The sequence below is a fragment of the Saccopteryx leptura genome, chromosome 1, assembly GCF_036850995.1.
Source record: "Saccopteryx leptura isolate mSacLep1 chromosome 1, mSacLep1_pri_phased_curated, whole genome shotgun sequence".
NCBI classification, from domain to species: domain Eukaryota; kingdom Metazoa; phylum Chordata; class Mammalia; order Chiroptera; family Emballonuridae; genus Saccopteryx; species Saccopteryx leptura.
The window spans coordinates 34782670-34807379 of NC_089503.1; the positions used below are offsets into that span (position 1 = coordinate 34782670).

At 37.1% G+C, this 24710-nt stretch overlaps 1 protein-coding gene across 1 annotated transcript in view; it reads right to left on the reverse strand.

The window, feature by feature from the left end:
- ANO3 (anoctamin 3) overlaps window positions 1-24710 on the reverse strand; it is a 242626-nt gene that overhangs the window by 18088 nt on the left and 199828 nt on the right. Inside the window, exons 15-20 of the mRNA XM_066364170.1 lie at window positions 17536-17618; window positions 16662-16802; window positions 15707-15871; window positions 7182-7218; window positions 4992-5103; window positions 4150-4207 (exon numbers count right to left, since the gene is read on the reverse strand). Coding sequence (XP_066220267.1) covers window positions 4150-4207; window positions 4992-5103; window positions 7182-7218; window positions 15707-15871; window positions 16662-16802; window positions 17536-17618 — 596 coding nt within the window. The remainder of the gene's footprint in view (window positions 1-4149; window positions 4208-4991; window positions 5104-7181; window positions 7219-15706; window positions 15872-16661; window positions 16803-17535; window positions 17619-24710) is intronic.

Consider the following 24710-nt stretch of genomic DNA (forward strand, 5'->3'; position numbering starts at 1 on the left):
TAAGGGCCATTGGACAAGTATCCTGTGAAAAAATACCCCAATCTGAGTTTTTCTAATGTTTTCACATGTTAGACTGGTGGTATGTCATTTTTCATCACATCCTATCAGGGGCCGCATGATGTTCATATGGCATCGCTAGTGATAGTAACTTGCATCCCTTGGTTGGTGTAGTGTTTTCCAGATGTTGCTTCTGTCAAGTTACTCAGGTTTCCCTTTCCCTAGTCTTCTGTTTAGAAGTTACTAAGTCTAGCCCACCCTCAATATGTGGGCAGATGTTAAGCTTTCTCTCCTAGTGAGGGAATATCTACATGTATTATAATGTATTTCTTAAGTGATAAAAGCATGTCACAAAATATATAGTTTGCCGGTACAATCCAAATTTTGCCTCTATATGATCCTTTGTGATTTCAGATGTTCAATTAAAGTTAGCATTAGATGAGACCAGGTGTGTTCGGGGTGGTATGGCCATAAGAAAATAGAAGTAGACTCATAGATACAGAGAACAGACAGACAGTTGTCAGGGAAGAGCGGGGTTGGGGGGCTCAGCGAAAAAAGGTGAAGGGATTAAGCAAAAACAAAAGAAAACTCACAGACACAGACAACGGTATGGTGATTACCAGAGGAAAGGGATGTGGGGGCAGACAGAAGAAGGTAAAGGGGCAATGGATGGTAACGAAGGAGATTTGACTTTGGGTGGTGAGGATACAACACTGTATTCAGACAGTGTATTACAGAATTGCACTCTTGAAGCTTATATCATTTCATTAATTAATGTTATGTCAATAATTCAATAATTTAAAAAAAAATCTACTTCTTAAAAAAAGTTAGTATTGGAAACCCACACAAACAAAAATGTGATTGCAATGAAAACTGCAATCATGTGTTTTGCTTGAAAACTATGCACTATAGAAGACATTAGGGTACAAAAACGTGGGTCTGTTTCTTTGGAAATGGGTTCATGTCCTCTTCATAAAGATGATAGATTCTACACCTTTGATCCAGTTTCTACTTCTATCAAATAGGTACCAGTGGGACTTCAAAGAGAACAAATAATTAGGGCACAAAGCCTGATTTTCCAGTTTCAGCCCAGTAATTTAAAACTCCTTAATCTGAGCCAGCGAGAGGTTTGCAGGTTGTAATTTTATGGTGTGGGCAAGTCTCAGTTCTCCCATCCAAGCATTACCCTCCTTTCTAGGATGAATTTAGGACCCCTGAACTCTGCCACATATATACGATAAATGAGTCGCTCGAATGTCTGAGGCAGAATAATTACATACTAAGCTATAGAAGCAGATAGATCACAGCTGCAAGCTGAAACTCTTCATTTTTTCAGTCTCAAAGAGGCAAATTAACTTGTCCAAGGTCACAGTCAATGTTGTATGTTGGCGTGGGAATAAAAGCCTTGGTCTCCTGAACCCTAACCCACTGCTTTTTTTACTTAATGCTAAAAATGAATTCTATTTACCAAGTGTGCTTGTTGTCTTGAAGATCTGCTTTAGCAAAGCATATTATTATATGGGAAGGGAAAAAGAGGACTGTTATAGAACTGTGTGACTGAATCACTCTCCACAATGGTAAGCCACAGTGAGACGGCTGGTGACAGACCATTTATAATTTTGTAGAAAGTGAGCCTTGATGACTTGTGATTTATAGAGCAGAGAAAGGGATCCAGCAGTTTTGTTGGGTCTGTTTCCTTTATATTATATGATGATTCCCTTGAGTTAAATCTAGTCCTCCATGCTCCAAAATTCATTTAGCAAAAAGGGCCTATACTTGGAATGAGAAAAAGGGCATGAATGAATATGCAGGAGACCCAGGCATTCGTTCCCATTGCACCACTCAAAATCCTTTAACCATGGACAAGCCGAAGCTGGGTGCCTCCATCAATTTTTCTCATTTGCTGCTTATGAAAACCTGGTGAGATGGGTGCCGGCATCTCCACCGTGTAGATGATGAAGCTAAGTAGCAGACAAGACTCTCAGACTCCAAGACCCTTGTTCCTTTCACTTCACCCACGTTAGTATGTTTATTCTGAATCCAATTTATGAGTGTGAGCCAGCAGTCATTCAGCAATCTCTCATGAATATCAGTTTCCAGTATATTCTCCATTGGGCCTGTATGCTATCCCAATGGTGGCCGGGAAGCACAGTGTTCAGAGCACAGAGCCTGAAGCTCGGCTGCCTGAATCAAACTGGTATCAAATTGACGACTTCATCAATTTATAGGTATGTTTCTGTAATAGGAGGCAAATTATATGACTTCTCTAAGCTTCTGGTTCTCAAATCTGTAAAGTTGGTGTAATAGAATGTTTATGAGAATTAAATGCATTAATATATATAGAACACAAAAACAATCACTAGAATATGCTGGGATATAGTAAGTCCTCATTAAAAATTAGCTATTATTAGCATTTATGTAGGTTTACACAAAATACTGTATGAGATGTCATATGGCATAAGATAAAGGAAGTCCACTATAGCCATTCTTAAATATTCTAAATTGAAATTCAGGACTTTTTCTCTGTCTTTATAATAATTTACCATTATTTGTATAAGAGATTTTTCATGCATTATGTAATTTAATCCACTTATCACCAATACTACTGAAAAAGCCATTCATATCACAATTTATAAAAGAAAAAACTAAGACTTAGAGATATTTAAGATCATGCATTTGGATGAGACAGAATTAGAACGCAAACAGACTGGAAAGACAAAATACTTGTTACATATCATGGTTACATTCTTTTCTTAAAGACTATCAACAACATCAAAGAAAGGGGTTTCATTTGCATGCCCCATATTACCCAGCAGAGGCCTAGAACAGAGTATGTGTCAATAAATGCTCATTGTATGATTGAATTCAGAGGGTCAATTCTTATCTTCCCTATGTATATACCTTTATATCTACTCTTCTAGGATTTTTAGGGTCTATCACAAAGCCACATGTTTTATTTCACTGATTTTTATTTAAATCAAATAAACCTTTGTTAAAAATATAGATATAGCATATATATTTTGGAAAATGTCTAAGATGGTTATAAAACATTTCTCCTGCCACTAGTATTATAATTATTTGCTTAAGACTTTCAAAGAATAATCATGACTTCCAATGACTTTACAAAAATATCCAATTAAACAAAATTATTGGTGGCATCAACTTACAGATCCACCTTCCATTAACCATTGTGTTCCCCACACTACCTTTGCTAAGTCCAGTTGGAAACTCCAGGGAAAAAGTAAGCATTGGTTCCCAAATTGGGTAGATGAAAAGCCGTTTAGCAAATTCAGTCATTCTGGGCTATGGAAGAATATTGCAAGTTTGACTGGGGACTTCCAAAGAACCAGGTGTTTTGAATGGCTTTAGTCCATCTTTGGCCAATAGAATAATATCTAGGTAGCTGTGGAGACAGTGCATTTATAAATATCAACTACAATTGATAGGGTATCTGCCACAGGACAAGGGTTGTGCCAATTGTATTATGCAAATTATTTCTTATCTATAAATAGGTTTGCAACCTAAGTATTACACTTTACAGATGAGGAGAAACATACTCAAAGAGGTTAAATTAAGGGCAAAGAATTAATAAGAAACAAGGTTAGCATATGAGCCCAGTTTTCTGTAATATAAAGTGTATGTTCTTATAGAGTTTTAGGCTTTCTTTTCTTTTCTTTTTTTTTTATTCAGTGAGAGGAAGAGAGGCAGAGAGACAGACTCCCTCATGTACTCCAATTGGGATACACCCAGAAAGCCCACTAGGGGGTGATGCTCCGCCCATCTAGGGCATTGCTCCATTGCTTGGCAACAGAGTTCTTCTTAACGCTTGAGGCAAAGGCCATGGAGCCATTCTCAGCGCCTGGGGCCAACTCTCTGCAATTGAGCCATGGCTGCAGGAGGAGAAGAGAGAGAAGCAAGAGGGGGAACAGTGGAGAAGCAGATGGGCACTTCTCCTGTGTGCCCTGACTGGGAATCGAACCTATGACATCCACACATTAACTAGGGCTAGGCTTTCTTAATGTAATCACTCTTCAGCATGCCCAGAAATCTCTATATCTTCCTTCTCTCTCTCCCTCCTCCTGCCCTTTTCTTCCCACAGTCATTGGCCCACACCCATGCACAACCCCACGCCCTCCTTTACAAAGTACTTACTTCCTCCAGTCTCCACCGGTTAAAAAGTTTATTGTAATTTCCTGGGTGGCCTACAAATCTGTAAAAAGCCATTTTAATTCATTAGCATTTATGTGAGCTGGCATAAGAACATTTAATGCATCACAAGGGCATGTGTGGGTGGACATAAATGTTCATTGGGCCAACCTGTTCCTCAGTGGTTGACTTACGCCATGCTTACACATCAAAGTACCTGACATTAAAAGGAAACAGTGATATGTGAAATCAATACCAATGGGTTGAGAAAGTACAGACAAACCAACTGAATGGATTTTTCCACTTTCACCTGTAGAGTTTTAATGTCTGGTTGATCCATTTAAAGAATACTAACAAAATGTGCTAAATAATTTAATTTAAAATATTTCTAGCTTCAGTATATTTCCATGGCACTGGCTGGAATGTTCATCATCTGGCAAACCGGAAATAGTAGTTTAATATGCTTTGTTTCCATATTTTGCAGATAAGATAGAAAAACAATGTTAACATGATAAATAGAAGAAGTTTCCACACTAAGGCACTATAACCTACAATTATACAAAAATCATTTTCTTATTTAAAAAAACCATTATTAAACACTGGATATTTATAATTCAAACCATGTACGACAGATAAGTTTTTCAGCGTTTTTTTTATGCCAAATTTAACTGCTGGTGGCAGCTGGAAGTATTATACTGAAATCTTTTGATTGAAAACATGTGAAAACTGATTAGCCCAGTTTTTCAAGGCTGGGGATAAGAAAGTGCCACTTTTAATAACAAATTGGAAATGGAGCCACTGACAATCTCTTTCACTCTATAAAGATAACGTATATAAAGCTGACTTACCTTCCCAAAAAGAAAGCGATGTAGAAGATAGAACTGTTTAAATTGACAAACTGGAAGAGGAACATCTTCAGGGCAAAACTGTTTTCCCATTCAGATTCAGTTCGAGGATATTCTGAGAGAAACATAGGGTGTGTTTACACAGATGAAGTGAGTGACAGGAAATGTGGATACGGAATCAGAAGCCTTATGTTTAAGTTCTGGTTCAGTCATTTGCAAATTCCATGAGGCTTGCTCAGTGTCTAGTGTTTGCACTGTAAAACGTGAATGATCATATCTGCTGTTCAGAGATGATGGAAGGATTCAGTGGCATAATCTGCAGACCTTCCCCACAGCTATAAAAATATCTGTTATTAGTAAATATTTTCAGGATCCTCTCTCTGTTTTTGTCACAGAGAAGTAAACATAAATATTAAATCAGTCTTTCACCCCATCTAGCCATGCTCAATATAGGGACCTAAATTGTCCACAGAGTTCTCTGAAGGATGAATGTTTTGTGCGTAGACTTAAGTGAGATGGGAAAGAGGAAAGGGGGCCACATCGATCAGAAGAGCTAAGTTCTTATCCCAGTTTTACCCTCACACGCTGATAATCTCAGCAAGTCCCTTCACATTTGTTTATCATCTAAGAAATGAGGATTTTAGAAGAGATCATTTCAACAACCCTGTCAACTCTCTCATGATATGGTTCCAGGATTCTTAAAACAAAACAAAACAAAACCAAACAAAACATGATGAGAGGGCCTGGATCAAAATGGCAGTAGGAACTGCAGTCTCTGCTCCTATCCAGTATCCAAATAAATGACAGAAAATATATCTATACATCTAACAAATTGTAATATAATTGAAAAATTAAAGAGGCAGAAAATTAGATCTGATTTAAGAAAAAAGTTAGGTCAAAATATAGGCAGAAGCCCATCATAGAATGAAGAAGGAATAGGTCCTAAGGAACTTCAAGTCCCAAAGTGTTGGCTTCCAGAAATAGAGGGTCTGTGGGGCATTCACAGAGTAACCAGTTGGTTGGCACAGTGAAAGCACTCAGGAAAGCCGACATGTCTGCATAGGAGTACTTCGGTACTCCTAGTACTTAGCACAAATTACTGTTCCGTATCCTTCTGGTAATTATGGCACCCCAAATCACACTCTTAGATTTACCGCCATCCTGGGTATAAAGTACTTTAAAAGAAAATGAATATAAATAATAAGAGCTAGAAGAATGTTTTGAAAGACAACTTAGTTCAAGTGCTTCATTACCCAGCTGAAGATATTTTAGCTAAGATCAATGACACATTATTCCCATTCATTGAACACTTGTCATTTGTCAGGCAGCCAAGCTGCAACACGATGAAATAGAAACTGTTATCATTTTCCCATTGAGGAAGCTGAGAATCCAAAAGAGGAGAAAGGGAAGGAAGGGAAGGAGAGGAGGGGGAGGAAGAGGAGAAACAATGGGGAGAGAGAAAACTTGCTCATGGTCACATAATGTCCAAGTGATACAATAATTTAGCTCCAGAACATAAACTAGGGCTCATTTGTCCCCTCTAGACAATGTTTCTTCTATTATCACATGTCCGTGTCCTTGTAACTACCTTACAGAAGTAACATTACAGTGGAGTGCTATAGTTACTCCACTAAAGTTAAGTGGGGTCTTTCATATCTGCATTTAAACTTTACTTATTTAATTATCTTGTTTTCTAATACATAAAATAAGGATCTTTGTCACAGAATTGCAATTACAATAAAACAAAATGATAAGTGGAAAGTGTTTAGTACAGTGCCTAGGATTTGGTGAGTTCTCAAACAGTATGAGATTACTGCTCAAATAGCTCTGTATTAAAAATTCTGTCTCCCAAATTGGGGGATCAAAAATAAATTGGAATATTAAAAATACATTTTATGACGTACAAGTTCTCAAAAATTTTGATTTCCAGGTAGCAAGACAAGGAATTAAGCCAAGACAGATGGCAACATAGGATCCCAAAAGTAGTATCCAACTGAGAAGTAAGGGCAAAGGAATTCCCAGAGCGCAGGTGAAAGAAGTGGAGTCTAACATCCAATGCCAAATCATTTTTATTGACAATTATATAATTGAAGTCGATATTAAAAATACTAAAGTACATAAAGCAAGTACACACTGATGGACCCATATACAGTATTTTCTTATTAAAAAGTAAAGTAAGAAAAATGGACTTACCTAAATTAGTGAGAAGGTAAGCAATTTTTTCATAAGCCTGTAATAAGACAATAGTTATTATTGCTTTCTTTAGAAAGGTCTGTTATTTATATATTCAAAAAACATCTGAAGTGTATTCTACAAAGTGGCTACATTTTTAATTAAGTTGGAGCATATTTTTACATTTACTAGTAGTGCTTTACATATACACACAATGCCTGTAATATGAAAGTGTTATAAATATGTGTATCTATACAGTCACATTTGATTTCTGTAATAACAAAGTGTTTTGATCATTTTTATTTCCATTTTATAAATAAAGGAAATGAGGCAGAAAAATCCTAAAGTCATTTAACTAGTTAATGGATGACCTGGGATTTGATTATCAAATTATATACTCTTTTCTCTTTTGTTTACTACAGTGGAGGGTTAAGTGGAAGCTTGACTTCTTTACTATTGATAAAACATTTTTCCTAACTATGACGAAGACAGTATGCAAATTTGCATTCCTAAAAAACAAAAATGGTTTGGTGGTTATTTGATATAAGATTCATAAGTCAAATCTGTTGAATGTATAAACAAGCAAGACACATGCACAACAGATTTTTATAACATTTTTCATTTTCTGCTACATTCTCTCTTTACCAACATGCTCTGTCCATTACTCATGCAGACTCAAAGAAAAAATATATATTTTATAATATTTTAAGTAAATGTAGTTGGGAAAATATGTTTGCTACAGACAGAAGAGTGATGTGTGTTTGTAGGTATATGTGTGTGTATGTAAATGTTACTATATAATTCGGTAATTCTAAAATTTATTCTTTAGATTTCAATAACCCTGCTTGTTGGCATGAAAAATTAAAAGGTAGATATCTGGACACTTTAAAAATTGTTCCCCTTCCCGGTCTATTCTTTTAATAGGACTATTGTGATTATTCTTCTTAGCCATGATTCAAACTTACCTATTCCTAAAATCTAAATTGTTATGTTGAGACAGAAAGATTACATGGAGTATAATAATCTCATTCTATCTCTAGTGCAGATTTTTTAACTATACACACAAGTGAATTTTAGGACAAGATTAGCCTGAATTCATAAACACCAAAGTTATCCAGATTATAAAATATTCTTTTCCCTGCCTCATTTATCAAATCAGATGATTATAGAACGGTTTCCAAAAAATAAAAGATAGAGTTGTCAATCAATAAATGGTACTTAAGTGGTACTATGCCCCCAGCACTGGATTGAGTGCCCTCCCTGAGACTGAACTAGAATTTAATTTAAATGTCTGCCATTCAGAGTATTTGGTTGGTGTCAAACAGTGTTTGATTTATATATACTATTATTTAAATTAGTCCTCACAACAATTTCATCAAATAGGCATAATGATCCCCATTTTACAGAAGAGGAAACTGAGGTTTAGAATGTCAGATACCTTGCCTGCAATAGCACTACTAAGTAACAAAGTCAGGATTTACTGGACAGTTCTTTTGTACTTCTATGCTATGCCTTGTCACATAAACCATTTCAGATTTTTATCTTAATACTTTGCACACAGAATCTGTCTGCAAGCCTGGGAAGACGATGTCTGCAGCTGATGCCCCAGGAGATCACAATAATGTTTGGAAGAATGTTATAAATCACAAAAGAGGCTCATCCACCTCTGGAAATATTGCTCTTGGGAAGCTTTCTGGGCCACTTTGGAACCTGCATCATCCAAGATCCAGATGCTAGCTGACTGGCGCCAACATGGTGATGAGCTACAAAATCTGTCCATGCAGAGCGACCTGTCAACTCCAAAACCACCAAGTACAGGAAGAGCCATAAATTAAATGCATCCAACTGTATAATGTATGGCGGCAATCACTTTGACAGGGCAGGTGTGTGTGTGTGTGTGTGTGTGTGTGTGTGTGTGCGTGCATGTGCACACGTGTGTGCGTGTGTGTGTGTGTATGTGTGTGTATGTAGTGAAATGAATATGTATTTGGGGAAGGAAGGATAAAAAGGTTCAGGGTTAACAGTCCTGGCCACAACATTTATATATGTAGAGAGAATACTCTACTTTTATGGAGCTTAAATTCCAGTGGGCAGAGCCAAAACACAAGCACATATGTCATTGGTTTGAGATGAAGAGTACAGTGAAAAAATACAGAGATGTGTTGTAGAGTTGGGAACCTGAAACCTGTATGATTATATTAATGAATGTCACTCTAATAGAGTCAATTAAAAAAAGAAAGCTCTATGGTTAGAGAGTGGTGGTGGGTGTGGAGTATTATTTAACAGGGTGGTCAGGGAAGCATCTTTGAGAGGGTGGCATCTGAGCAGAGAACTGCATGAAATAAGGAGGGAGCCAAGCAGAGATGTGCGCTAAGTTCCGTGGAGACACAGGGGTAGTAAGTGCAAATGCCCTGAGATAGGAATGCACTTGTTGTGTTTCTTCAAAGGCATGGAAGTTAGAGGGACCGGAGGAGAGGCAGTAAAGTGGGAAGAGATGAGTGAGAGTGATTTCAGAGGAAAACAGCATTTCAGGGCCTGAGTAGCCATGGTAAGGATTTCAGAATTCATTCTGAGCTGACAAGCTGTCATGTTCCCAACGGATGCACAAATCAGTTGGAGAAAAATAAGAATGGCAAAGGCAGAGAAAGGGCAAGGCTGTTGTGAAGGGGCAGAGTAAAGATTTCTGCACTTGTTTCAGCATTCTTCCTTTCTGAGTTAGAGCCTCACAATCCAGCCTTCACTGTAAAATTAAGTTTCAAACAGACTTTTGCAGAATCACCTTTCTGAATTTCTAGAAACTGTGGACATAGACATGAACAAACTAACCAAAGACATTTCTCTTTTTAAGAGCCAGCTCTTTTATTAAATGAGTCATTAGGCAATGCTTTCTTTCTAAATTAGGATGTGTGGTCCAACCTTTTGATTCATGCTATTCCATACAACTCTTTGCATTGCAACTGATCACAAGGTACTAAGGAAAGTTAGGTACATTTTGAGATCTTCAGTGATCAAGCCCATGAAAATAATAGGAATGTATTCTCTGGACTCTACAGATGGAAACAGACCAATATTGTGGGAGAGTTCAGAAAAAGCACAGACTGCTTACATTAGCCAAATGTTATTTAGGGCTTTCTGTTTATTGATTTGGATATAGTTACTTGTTCCATGATATATGGATTTTAAAAGGAGTTGATTCATTTATTGACAATGTTGAAATGGTTTAATTGGCATAATCCCAGGTATGTCAAACTACAACAGTACTTCTGCTGTGATATTTCTAATTTGTTTCTTAATAACTACTCATTAATCATGAGACCGACATCTGTAGCCTATTCTTTAATTAGTTATAATGTAATTGACAAGCATCAGGAATATACATTTTGAAATAATTACATATTCTTAATTTACATTAAGATCTACTTGGAAATATTTGCTGGTACGATAGTAACACATCAGTGATAGTAACCATGCTACCTCTCAGTAGCACAGCACTTTCAGGGATGGCAAAATGCTGCAAGAAGAGAGGATGGGTTTAGTAAGGCGCAACACCTGGCTTCAAATGCTGGCTTTGTAGGAAAATGGATGTCAAAAATAAGAGAGTTTTGTCTATTGTTAAATTATTTTCAATTACCTTTGGAAGTGTGGCATCTGATCTTGGCTACGTAACAAGATTACTTTACATCCTTGAATCGCTGATTCTCTAATGCTATTTTAGGGAACTGACTAGATCAGAGTCACTTTTTAAAAAAAATATAGGCTGACTAGTTCCACAAAGGAGATCCAGAATAGAGCTTGGGATCTGTAGTTTTGCAGGTGATTCAAGTGGTTTGAAGCATAGGAAGAACAGAAAACAACCATTAAGTTACTTTCATGATCTTGAAGATGAACTTGTAATCAAATTTGGATTATCTTAGCCTGTTTTTTTTTTTCTAATTTAAATATGTATTTAGGGATACCATGATGCACCTGTTTGAAAGCTTCCAAAGATGTATATATTTTTAGTTATTATTTTGAATGAAAATAACAAGTGCCAGAAACTTGAAAGACACTGAAAATACAATTCCAATAACAAATAATTTTGAACACATGCAATATTCAGGATGTCTATTTAAAGAATAAAATAATTAAAATTTATATGAAGAATATAGTTTAAATTTAAAATGCCTAGGCAGTAGGCAAAGACCTGGGGATACAGAAAGGAGGAAGCTAAGGCTCATGAAGAAGAGGCATGCCTCCAGCTCTGTAACAGAAGAGGAGTCACGAGAGGGATCGGTTCACTCCACCCAGAGAATCTGATATGAAGGGAGAACAGGCGTGTCCACACTCCTCGTGAGAAGAAGAATGTACACAGAGAAGAGATTATTCAGTTCTGCATATGGGATTGAAAACAAACACTATGGAGGAAGTGATCCTTACACAGAATTTTCAAAAATAAAAAGATAGTTTTCAAGGAGACCAAAGGAATAAAAATAAAAAGCAGATAGAACTAAGAGGCAGGATTGCAAAATAGCAGAATGCCAGGGACGCAGGGGAGTGGTTCTGTGGCCGGAGTGCAGCGGGCGGAAGGGAGGGAGAGACCCTGCTTCAGACCAGGAGATAAAGGAAGGCTGACTTTAAACAATGGAGGGCCTCATGGGCCACGAAAATGAACTTAGAATTTGTAGCAGAGAAGACGGGAAACCAGGGAGCAGTTTCAAGCATACAATAAAATGATCACATTGGCAATTTAGGAAGAACCTTCCAAAAGGAGTGTGCAAGGGAGAAATAAAGAGGAGAAAAATAGAGGCAGGATGACTAACCAGTTGCAAGGCTGCTACATCAGTCTAAGCCAGTGGTTCTCAACCTTTCTAATGCCGTGACCCCACAATACAGTTCCTCATGTTGCAGTGACCCCAAACATTTTTTTTTTGTATTTTTCTGAAGCTGGAAATGGGGAGAGACAGTCAGACAGACTCCCGCATGCACCCGACCGGGATCCACCCGGCACGCCCACCAGGGGCAATGCTCTGCCCACCAGGGGGCGATGCTCTGCCCCTCCGGGGCGTCGCTCTGCCGTGACCAGAGCCACTCCAGTGCTTGGGGCAGAGGCCAAGGAGCCATCCTCAGCGGGCCATATTTGCTCCAATGGAGCCTTGGCTGAGGGAGGGGAAGAGAGAGACAGAGAGGAAGGGGGGGTGGAGAAGCAAATGGGCGCTTCTCCTATGTGCCCTGGCCGGGAATCGAACCCGGGTCCCCCACACGCCAGGCCGACGCTCTACCGCTGAGCCAACCAGACAGGGCCAGACCCCAAACATTTTTGTGGCTACTTCATAACTGTAATGTTGCTACAGTTATGATTCGGAATGTAAATACCTGATATGCATTATGTATTTTCTGATGGCTTTAGGCGACCCTGCTGGGGTCACGACCCACTGGTTGAGAACCGCTGGTCTAAACTAACGATGACACGCCGATGGACTAAGGAGGTTGTTTTGAGAACGGTGAGCAGCGCATGGATGAAAGAGGTGCCACAGAAGCAAAATTTATAACAGTCACTGATATGATGAAGGAGACAAAAATGCATGAAGAGTGGTTTAAGGTTTTTGGCTGTGTACATTAAACGCTGAAAGTTCCTTATCTAAAAAAAAAATTGCTTGATTGATTTAAACTATTATGCCATGCCTACATGTCATAATTTCCTGAGTTAAAGCTGAAAAGCATATCAGATTAGTAGCATATTACTGAAGCCATGTTCCTCACTCGTGGAATATGGAAACACAGGGATCACAAAGTAGAGGTATTAAGAAACCAAAAGCTCTGTATTTAGTGGTGGTTTGAAAATAAAAAGTAGCATTTGATTTTCTGGTGAATATTTTTGGTAGTATAATTTTTTTTAAAAGAGTCTGGCATTTTGATATTAGTAATTTTAAGTTAAACATATTTAAGCTCTTAAACTAATTCTGTGTGTTCAGTTGAATCAGAGGGCCGTTTAATCACTTGTGAAATGTCTTAACATGCTGAGAAGGGAGGGAATGCATGAATTCAGGAGGCATTATTGTTTTACATTGATTAAATTTAAGAAATATAACTTTTCTTTCACATTTGTTGACCTGGATTTTGTAGTTGACTTTCTTCATGCTAAATCCATTTTACATTCTTCTGAGTTAGTTGCAAGAGCAAAGACAAAGTATTCATGATCTATTCCACTTCCAATAATCTTTTAATATTTGTATCAAAATGCCCAACAAGTAGAAATAACCAGTTAGAAAAAGTAAGTCAGTCCTGCCTTCTCCCAGCAATTATGAATGGTTGTCATAGCATTAGGCAGTTACACAGGCTCTTATCTTTAAGTAGAGTTAGTGGAATTTTGAGGATCTCAAAAGATTTATTTTCATGACAAAAATAATACTATCTTCATCTCCCTATGTAGGTCTTATTTCTACAAGTAGAGACATACGCCATTCATTTCAGTCTTTGTTATCTGTAAAATGCCTTACTATGGAAGAAAGAATGTATCAATCCTCATCATACATACAAACTTAGCAAGAACAAGCTGTATGTGAACCTTATGCCAAGGAGGCCTATATATAATATATGAGGGTCAATTGGGATTCTAGGGTAGGGGTAACTGAAACTATAGATTTGAGGTGGAGCAGAGTCAGAATTTAAGAAAATATTTTAAGAAGCAAACCTCAGCCAAATTTAAATTTTTGCAATGTATGTGCCTTTAATACGGAAAATGTCTGAGGATAAGAGCAGCATTTTTTTTAAGTGAAGATCTGATCAGGACAAGTTCTTCAGTTTAACTGTAAAGAAACTGAGTCAGAACCAAGGCTTGAACCCTGGATCTGGAAGTTCTGTTCCCAAAGTCGTCATGCTTGCCTTCCCATGCACAAGTTAATTAACCACATTTGGCTTTGTCAATTTCCTTGTCTGTAAAATATTTCCTTCTTCAAAAATAGTAGGCCGGTTCATTAATTCACTCAAGATGTTTTTGAAGATCACCAGGTTTTTGGAACAAACTGTCAAGCACAAGCACACAGGGTACTCTTTTGAAGGCAGTAAATAGTAAACGATGGGCAGGGGGAATAAATGGACACGAAACCATTAACATTGATTACCTTCAATGGGTACAATTAGTGTATGGTAGGAAGGGAAGTGAGTGGCCTTTGGGTTGAGTCAAGTGACTTTTCTTAATAGTTTTAATGTTTTTATGTCAATAATATCTATTCTATAATTCAAAGTTAGAAAGATAAAATTGTGGACTTCAAAAAGGAGAAACTATAATTCAGACATTAAAAGGAAAAGTAGGGACTCTAACAATTACCACAGTGAGTATGATTTCTATATGAACTAATGAAAACTTCAAATTTTCTTATATTTTAGGTATGTATTTGATGAAAACATGATACCACAACTTGCATGCACTTATCTTTCCATGGATAATTTATGAATGAGTAATAGGTAACATTTAAAGGAAAAAAAGTGAAAACTTGTGTAAATGCAGATTTGGTCTGAAGAATTAAAAAAGACTGAAGAAAATATCATCAGCATTTCTATATGATGGACTGAGGGAAATAAACTTTACTTTTTAAAGATGAGAAAAATTGGAAAATAAAATGTTGGTATTTTGATAGCAAAGACAGAGGAGTACATACTAAAAAGGAAAAATAAAATAATGTTAAAATATTGAAGAGTAGTAATTAGGAAGAAAGTTAACATTTATTGATACCTATGCAACAGAAGCAGATCTCATTTAATCTTTCACTTTACTATGTATGTATTTGTCTTAGTATTCTCCATTGAAAGATCAAGAAACTAAAGTTCCAAGATGTTATATGGGGCGGCCAGGATCACACAGGTCAAGTAGCAAATCTCCACTTTACTGGTTTCCAAGGTCCACTGCCTCTTAGCAGGACACCAGGCTGAGAAACTGACCAGGCAGACTGATGGAAGCTTGGGCAGTGTTCAGAGGAGCAGAAGGGAGGGGGATAGCAGAACTGGGAACAGAGGAATAGAGAGAGAGAGAGAGAGAGAGAGAGAGAGTGTGTGTGTGTGTGTGTGTGTGTGTGTGTGTGTGTGTTTGAATGCTGCTAGCCACTGAGGTAGGGAGGTGGAACAAAAAAAAAAAAAAGGAGAAAGAACTTACGAACATAGACAACGTGGTGATTGCTGGGGGGAGGGTGATAGAGGGAAGTGGAGTAAGGTATGGGGGGTAAATGGTGATGGAAGGAGACTTGATTTGGGGTGGTGGGCACACAGTACAATGTATAGATGATATGTTGTGTAACTGTGCACCTGAAACCTGTGTAATTTTATAAATCAATGTCACTCCAATAAGTTCAATAAAAGAAAACAAATTTCAAAATATTAAATAAATAAATAAATAAATAAATAAATAAATCTATCATCTGAGTCACATGGATAATATATTTTCTGTTAAACTGAATTGTCTTTGCCAGAGGTGTGGCTTAGTCTTATTTTGGCTTCCTATGAAAACAACCTAGTACAAAGGAAACATAGACCTTCTTCCCTTTGATTCTTATTGAAGCATTGTAAACACTTACAAGATTCAGTGCCATGATGATTACGAAATTGATACAGACAGCAGCAGCAGATGTGGCGAACTGCCAGTGCTGTTTGATGAAATTCCACTTGAAGGATGCAAACTGTTCCATGACAACCAGGCGATAAACCACAACAGCAAACACTGCAGTGATCACCAAGGAAATCTACAATATGAGAGACCAGAAGAGACAATCAGATTTTGCAACACTAACCAAACAAAAGCAAAACCACAGGTCCAATACACTGTCCCTAGGAGCTAAAGAAATTTATTTTTTCAAGAAACTTCGCATATATTTATTTTTTTTCCTTTTATGAACTAATTTATAGTAGAGTCAAAATAAATAGTATAAGACTTAAGTTGTTGTGTGGTAACATTATCACACTAAAATAAAATTTTTCTCAAATTTCCACTTTTAAATAAAATATTTGGTTTTCAAACAAAATAACTAATTTATCAGGGTTATGCATTTAGTTTTTATCTTACCTTATATCTTTTTTCTCTTATAGACTGTTTTACCTAAGGATATACACAAATTTCCTTTGTAATTACTCTATGACCTGCTTTGATCTTTATTCTTTAATAGTATGTATTGCAAAAGTATTAAACAGGATGTGGTTTCTTGCATCATCAGTGTCACAAAATGAGTTGGTATACTAGAACATTTTTCTTTTTTTTTTAAGGCACACTCTTAGGTAAGAGGTGCTTTTTTTTAAAATTCATTTTAGAGAGGAGAGGGAGAGACAGAGAGGAGAGACAGAGAGAGGGAGAAGGAGGGAGGAGCTGGAAGCATCAACTCCCATATGTGCCTTGACCAGGCAAGCCCAGGGTTTTGAACCGGCGACCTCAGCATTTCCAGGTCGATGCTTTATCCACTGCACCACCACAGGTCAGGCTAGAACTTTTTTCTAACCCTGAAATCCCACAACCTTCTGTCAGTAATGGTCATACGTTACCATGAAGAATATTCCTGAGATAGAAACAAGAAGACGACTGACTTTGTCTGAAGAGGGCTGATGTGGCTCAGGTTTCCCACTGATGGGGTTCACTCTCTCCATTTTGTAGTATTTTGCTTCAAACTGGGGACGAAGTGTTTCCTATGACAGAAAATTAAAATTACTTAAATATCAAAATAAATTATTTTTTAAAAATTTATCTAAGACTACATACAAAATTCCTGCATTTTGACTTACTTTGTATCAAGTCTTGGCAAAAAAATTACTTTTTAAAAATAAGATGCAAAATATATATATATATATATTTAGGTTAGAGGAGGAGAGATATTGAAGCAGACTCCTGCATGTGCCCCAACCAAGATCCATCTGGCAACCCCATCTGGGGCCAATGCTCTAGTACTGAGCTATTTTTAGTGCCTAAGGCCAATGTGCTTCATAGGGTCTGGGGCTATGCCTGAACCAATGGAGGCACTAGATGAGGGAGGAAAAGAGGGAGAGAAAGGAGAGAGGAAAGGGGGATAAAAGCAGATAGTCACTTCTCCTGTGAGGCCTGACCTGGAATAAAACTGAGGACATCTATATACTGGGCCAATGCTCTGTCCACTGAGCCACTAACCAGGGCCTATGTTTTTAATTAACACAATTTCCACTGATGTAGTTTAAGGAAATAGTATAGAAAGTCTTTGAGAAAAGAAGACATTATCTCATCATTGATCTCTTTTATTTTCTTTAAATAAGAAATCTTGTTAGTAAAAAACATCAAGGGAAAAATCTAATAGTGTTTAGCTGCTTCTGATTTAGATGTTAAGGGCAATGAACAATTTTCCACATCATTTGCTATGTTTCCTCATCATCTGTTTTCCTAACATCTTACCTCCTCTTCTTCCCATTCAATAAGGTCCCAAGTATAGGTCAGTGTACTTCTTCTTCTTTTCCAAAACTCCAGGAAGACTGTGGCTATCAATAATAATATTATAGTTATATATTTACTCAACCATATTATGTTCTTTCATCATTGCTTTTCTTCTCTGGGCTGATGCATTTTCATCATATTACTAAATTATTAATATTAAATTTATAATAAAGTCATACAATTAGAATTTTGTTTTCTCTCCCCTCTTCTCCGTGTCTCCGGACACTGCTATCCATGTGCATGTCTAGAAGAGAATCTATTTTTCCTCGTTGGATTAAATAAGCAGAGACTTTTGTTAACCTGGCCCCTCAAAGTGAAACTGTGAGAGAAGGTCAATATTAGTGAGTGAAATATTTACTATGCCTTTTGACTTGTACATGCTTATTCAAAATTATCTACAATACATAAATAAAGCCTTCCCCAGGAATGACAATAAAGGCCAGATGCTCCTTCTCCAGTACTCACAGAGGGATAAGGTAAGGGAGAGAGAGGAAAACAGCAAGGCTACCAAGTTTCAGGCAACTTCTGCTCAACAAGCAGGTTGCTATGTATTGATTAGAGCTTCCAATTTGGCCAAAGGTATCATGGCTAACAAGTATACTGACACAGGAACAACTCTGGTGTTGTCCATGATACTGGTATGCTCTGGAAACAGACAGAACTTCTTAATTTCTTCCACACAAAAGATAAAAAACCCAGCTCTTATCTTTTAAACCTCATAAAGATTATCTAATTACCTAAATCTTTAGCAATCATAAAATTCCCTGGAAATTCAATAGTAAACATAAAGAAAAGCAGAGGTAAGTTCTTGGCTGACAATACTGCTCAAGTAGTAGCATTAACACAATCACAGCCATGAACAAAGATGTCTATGCCACCAGCTGCAGCAATTGGGGATGTAAGAGGTAACACTGTTGGAAACATAGCATTTAGCTGTTCAACAAAATGAAAAAGAAATGGTTAGAAGAAGACTATAAATTTGGTCTTAAAAGAAACTTATAGGTAGGTCCAAATGACCAACCGTTCCTCCCTGTTTGTATACAATATCATATGTTACAATAGGTACATGTTTTAACTCATTAGGACACTGGAAAAATGGTTTTATAGGAAAATAGTATTGTTTAAAGCTATTTGCAAGATAGTTTCCCAAGTAAACAAACAAACAAAGCCAAATCTGGTAAAGTAAACCCTGGAAAATCCATTCATATCAGATATTTTCCCTGTGTTTAGGTCCCTTTGAAGATTAGCAAGTGAACTTTACTCAGTCTGCCCTTTCTCAAGGATATAAATGTGTTAATAATGACTTGTATGCTTTGTCGTTTGGTAGAAAGCATTCCCATCCACAGAGCCACAGAGCCATAGTAATGAGTAAAATAACTCCTAGAAAAGCTCTCCTACTTGGGGAATCCCCTCAGAGCTCCATAGTGACTGGGGAACTCATACCATAGAACTCATTCTATAATCTATTTGTAAGGTCTGGATGATTTTGAAACATTTTCATTGTGCATGTTATCCCTAGTTTTCCAGTCTCTTAGACCAGACTAACCTGGTAAAGAAAACGCAATTGGCAAAACTGTTAGTGTCTTGGCCTATGGCTCTTCTCTTGGTATTTCTCAACCTTACGAACTACTCTTTTCAACAAACAGACTGTCTCCTTTTAAAAGTGTCGCAAGCAGCCCCATGAGATTGGATCAAGGAATGTATGAACCTGCGCTGAAAGGAGAACTCCTAATTTACTGTAAAGAGCTTGTAGGGGCCCTTAAAAGTAACTTATAGCACGTAGCACAACCATCTTCTGGAAGACGGAGATCTATCTACAGTACATCATAATCTCCAACAGGAAGATTATGTCTATTGGAATTGTCATCTCCATAAAGATGCCCTTCAGCCCTGATGGAAAGGGCCATGTCAGACATTACTAACTAACCTTTGTGCACTGAACTTGAGGGTAGTGACTTACAGATTCATGAGATTCATGTTTCTCACTGAAAATGGACACCCACTGCTGAATGGTCATCTCAGCCTTTTGGAGATATTAAACTGAAAAATCTCTAAACAACCCAAGACCATCACTAGAATTCTCATGTCAGGTTCAAAGCAGATGGTACCTAATACATAGATCGCTTTCCCAAAACGCCAGACCAGGTTAGTCATACATGATCCTATCTAGAAACTCTTCCTCTTGGTCTTCCTTTTGACTACTTTTATTTCATTTAACAATTATATTGGCACTATAACTCATATTTGCCTTAACAAAATTCCTGTGTAATTTCAGGATGAACATACATTCTTACGTCTGCTTACTGCCAAGACTATGCTATTTGCCCTTAAACAGCCTTTTGGTTTTGATGTCCAACAATTATTCAACAGTGCCAGTTTAACTCACTGTTGACTATGCACCCAAGGTAATGATTAACAGCTTGGCCTTTTTGCCTTGAAAGCTTACAAAATTGACCTGAAAGTAACACTGAATTTAAAGTGTTTCATTGGTCTTAAACCTCTTTGGTAAGGATATCTGTGTGGTCGATTATAAATACAGTGAGAAATGTTGGAGCCTACTCTAAACTAGAAAGTTCTTGGTCCATCTAAATATACTCAAATTCCAATAATACATAATGAAATAAAACACTACATATCTTACGTCATCAGAAAGATTGGTACTGCTGGCTCATAAGAAGAATGAATTCTAAAAAATAAGTTGTAGATTCTATGTATAAGATGGAGGGCTAAAAGTTTTAATTAAGGTTTCAATTCAGTCATTTTGTTTCCCCAGAAGAGTATTATGAACTTACTTCCATTTTTGATAGAAGAGGATGAGATAAGGCATTGAACTGAACGGGCAGCGAGTTGAGGATTGATTAATGGGTATGGATGGATATTTCAAGAAGAAAGTGAACCTGTCAAGGACTCCATGAGTCAAAACATTTTGTTTAAAGTATCTATAAAGCATGCAAATGGCAAGCAAACATTAGTCATTTTATTACAACTAGTGGTAAAAAGTTGATATGCATAGTGTGCTCTGGGACCCTGACTCAGTGCATGTAGCAGATTGAAAGAATACAGGAGCATTAATGATAGAGACCCAGACAGGTTTCAGCAAGGGTGAGAATATAAAGAGTGTGGAAGAGAAGGAGAAGTAAAGCAAGCGGATTTATATAGTTTAACATCTTAGAGCTTTAAAAATATCCCAATGTCAGAGCAATTAAATAAAAATCTCAGGACAAAACCCAGCATCAGTATATTTTTAAAGCTCCCAAAGACTTCCCAAGTGCAGTCAGCATGGATCACCACTTCCTAGCAGAAAAGCAGTTGTGCTCATGCAAGAGGCACAACGGAGATCAGTCATGGCGTTGAGGCAGAAGGTAATACCACTACTAGAATTGGTTAAGGTCAAGCTTTCAAAAATAATGGCTGTTTTTGTTCTGATTTGCAATTATTTTTGAAGCATTTTAACATTTTAGATACATTCCTTTCTCATTTCTATCAGAGTCATTCTCAATAGTTAACAAAAAATGTGAATGGCAACTACATGAGCCAGTGGTGGGATTCAGCAGGTTTGCACCAGTTTGGTAGAACTGATAACTAATTTTTTGTTGAGTTCAGCGAACTGGTTGTTAAAATAGCACTTGTAATCAGGGTTCTCCCTAAGGTGGGTGCCTGGGCAGCTCCTAATGTAGAAATCACAGATTTACATTCCTTACTCTTTATTAATGTTCATCTGCACAACCGCATATTCTAAGCGCCTATAGGAATGTTCATCCCATCCAGAAGTGAAAAAAATTGCAAGTGAGAATGCCAATCAAGAAGCAATATGGAAATATCTTAAATAACCATTTTATTGTTTTTTGTCAGGTATTATTCAATATTTTTTCATTCATATTTTAAAATTCTTTCTTATAACATTATCTAGTTTTTTGTACCTCTTTTATTGTTCTTATTTAAGTATTAAAAAGTATTAAATGCATGAAATAATAAACCACCTTTCAGTATATAATTTTTTACACTTAAAACAGTCATTAAGGCAGAGAACCAGTTGTTAAATGATTTGTTCCCACCACTGGCATGAACCAAGTATATGGAATGTTCCATAAAACCGCTGTTGTTATTGCTCTCATTTTTTAAGATTAGAAATTTGGTACTTTTAGAGGTTAAGTTAACTTGCTAAAGTCACATTACTGATTGGAATCTAAACTATTTTAACTCAGAAATTCATACTCTTTCTATAACAATATAGTGCCATCCTAGATATTACTGTCTAGAGTTAAGTTTTGACATGCTAATAGGTGGGAATAGGAATTTGAGAGCCAACTGTGAAAATCTCAAAGAAAGTGGCATCCAGATATAGAGATATAAAATACAGAGAAAGCAGTCAATTAAAGAGCACGGAGTTCAAAGGAGAGAACTACAAGATGACAGAGCAAAGAACAACGGCTCAGAATGAGCCTGGTGACAGAGACTGTGGGATGGTAAAGAGAAAAGGAAGTGTATTACATTTAATATTAAAACAAAAATGCTTTAAAATGTATAAAGTGACAGCCAGTTTTTTCACTTACAAATAATGAAGTGTTAATAGATGCAGATATTAATAGAATATATGTATTATATGTCTATAATATATAAGGTCTACCGGAAAGTTCTGTTTGTTTTTGGAATAAAATAAAATACAAATTTTTCTTACAGTCAATAAACTTTATTAAATAATATAATTGCCATTATTATTAATGATTTCTTGCCAGCGTGAGGGCAATTTGTATATCCATTTTTGAAAAATGTTTTATCTTTTGATGCGAAAAATTGAACCAGTGTTTGTTTGATATCTTCTTTATTTTTGAATTTTTTGCCCTTCAAAAAATTTTGTAAGGACAAAAACAAGTGATAGTCGGAGGGTGCTAAGTCTGGGGAATGTGGTGGATGCGACAGACATGCTTCTGTAGCATTTCTTCCTTGTTGAAATTCATAAAAATTACAGTGGCATAAATGAACTTTATCAGTAGCCATGGGTACACTATGGCTTCACACATAAGACTAACGTGAATCAACTTTTAGTTAATTTGCTATGTCAGTAAGTATACATTAAGTGATAAAAATAGAGAGGCACACATGCGCCAAATAAACATGTGCTTACGTGTCGAAACTTGTGATAGAAACGGACAGAACTTTCTAGTAGACCTTATATATAATATATACATAGATTAGATATGTTATGGTTACAGATGCATAATGCCCAAAAGAATATATACCGAAGTGTTAATACTAATTTTCAGTGGAAAGTGGATTATGGAACACTTCTACAAAGTATGCATTGTTGGAGAAGTATCCACTGCCTATGTTCTCTTATGATTCTATGTGGAAGGTTTATCAGCTCTTCCCCTGAGACCCATAAAACTGGGTTGAGAGTGGAGCTGGAGGATGAGTGGCGTCCAGTGGAGAAGGGCATTTGTTATCAGGGGAAAGCCAGGTTTCGCATGAGTCATGGAGTGGAAGGCGTATTGTGGGAAGGCTGAAAATGATATTGCATAATTGTGTTCCTCAGTGACTGTATATTGTATTTTTTTGTGTGACAGAGATAGAGAAAAACAGAGAGAGGGACAGATAGGGACAGACAGACAAGGAAGGGAGAGAGATGAGAAGCATTAATTCTTGTGGCATCTTAGTTGTTCGTTGATTGCTTTCTCATATGTGCCTTGACCAAGGAGCTACAGCAGACCAAGTAACCCCTAGCTCAAGCTGGTGAGCCTTGCTCAAACCAGATGAGCCTGTGCTCAAGCAGGTGACCTTGGGATTTTGAACCTGGGTCCTCCATGTCCCAGTCCAATGCTCTATCCACTGAGCCACTGCCTGGTCAGGCTGTATTTGTTTAATTCCTCCCTTTCTGACTGTAATGACAAAAGTTTCTCCACATAAACAATTTCAAAGGTGCACATGCTGCATCCAGTTCTTGCATGTGCATTTCCTCATGTCCATTTCTAGCGGCTTTCCTTTGTAATCTAGTTAATGGTCCAGAGTAACAGAATCAGACAGTCATGCAAATAGAAGAGGTTAGGTTCTATATGTAGTTTGTCCCAAGTCATTAGTTTTCAATTTACAGAAAACAAGGCGCAGAGTGGTTGACATGAATCACGAACCTTGTCCCGAAATCTGCCAAAGCATTTGCAACACGTTATTACACTTGTTCCCATACCTTCTTTTTTCTTAAAGTGCTTATTTTTATCTTTTGCTTAACATTTTTAGTGCTTGTCACACTGAAAATGCTCAGTAAATGTCTGTTACACTGAATTGATTGAGTGAAATACAGTGATCAAGACTCTAACTCTTGGTCAGGGGTCCTTTCCATTATTCTGGAGCTTTACAAATCATGCTCTAAGGAATTTTACTGGAGACATGTGAAGGGGCCTTCACCAGAGAATTCCCTTTTTTAAAAAAAATCTGTTTTATATATTGATGAAATTCAATTTTAATTGGAAAAATAATCATTAATTTAAGAGTTTGTGAACGACGTCACCATACTTCAGCAGGGCGCAGGGGATGCAGGGGAAAGACATCAAGTACTGTTTTCATTAGAAGAGATAAAGATTTCGAGTCTTCCCAAACAAGACCCAGCTGAAACAAGTTATCAGAGCAACAACTATGAGACTGCCAATTTGGATAACACCCAGGTATGACTAAAGGCTCATCTCTATCTCCCAGATTAATTTTCAACATCCTCAACCATCCTGTGCTTTCCCCACACGGTATCTCAACATCTCCATACATGAGGCAAAAAATAGAAATCTCGCTAAACAGGTTCTGCAACTATCACTAAGGCTATGAAACTGGAACATTTTAAATATCTGTGACCGTTGGTTTTTTTTTTTTTTTTTGGTTAACACTGTTAACGATATGATATTAATAGAGTCCTGCACATGAATATAGAGTAAGCTAATCTAAGGAGCCTATAAATATTTGTGAGGTGACAGATTTTGAATATTTGAGCTAAACTACTCAAATATTTGAGTTACCTAAGCTCTACTTGACACAGTCACACCTAGAACTCCTTATGAAATCAAGTCCTTCGTGTCATGTTAAATTTCCTCTTTGAGGATATAGGATCTCTCTCTAACTTGACTTCCAATTTCCTCCTCCTCCTCCTTTCTCTC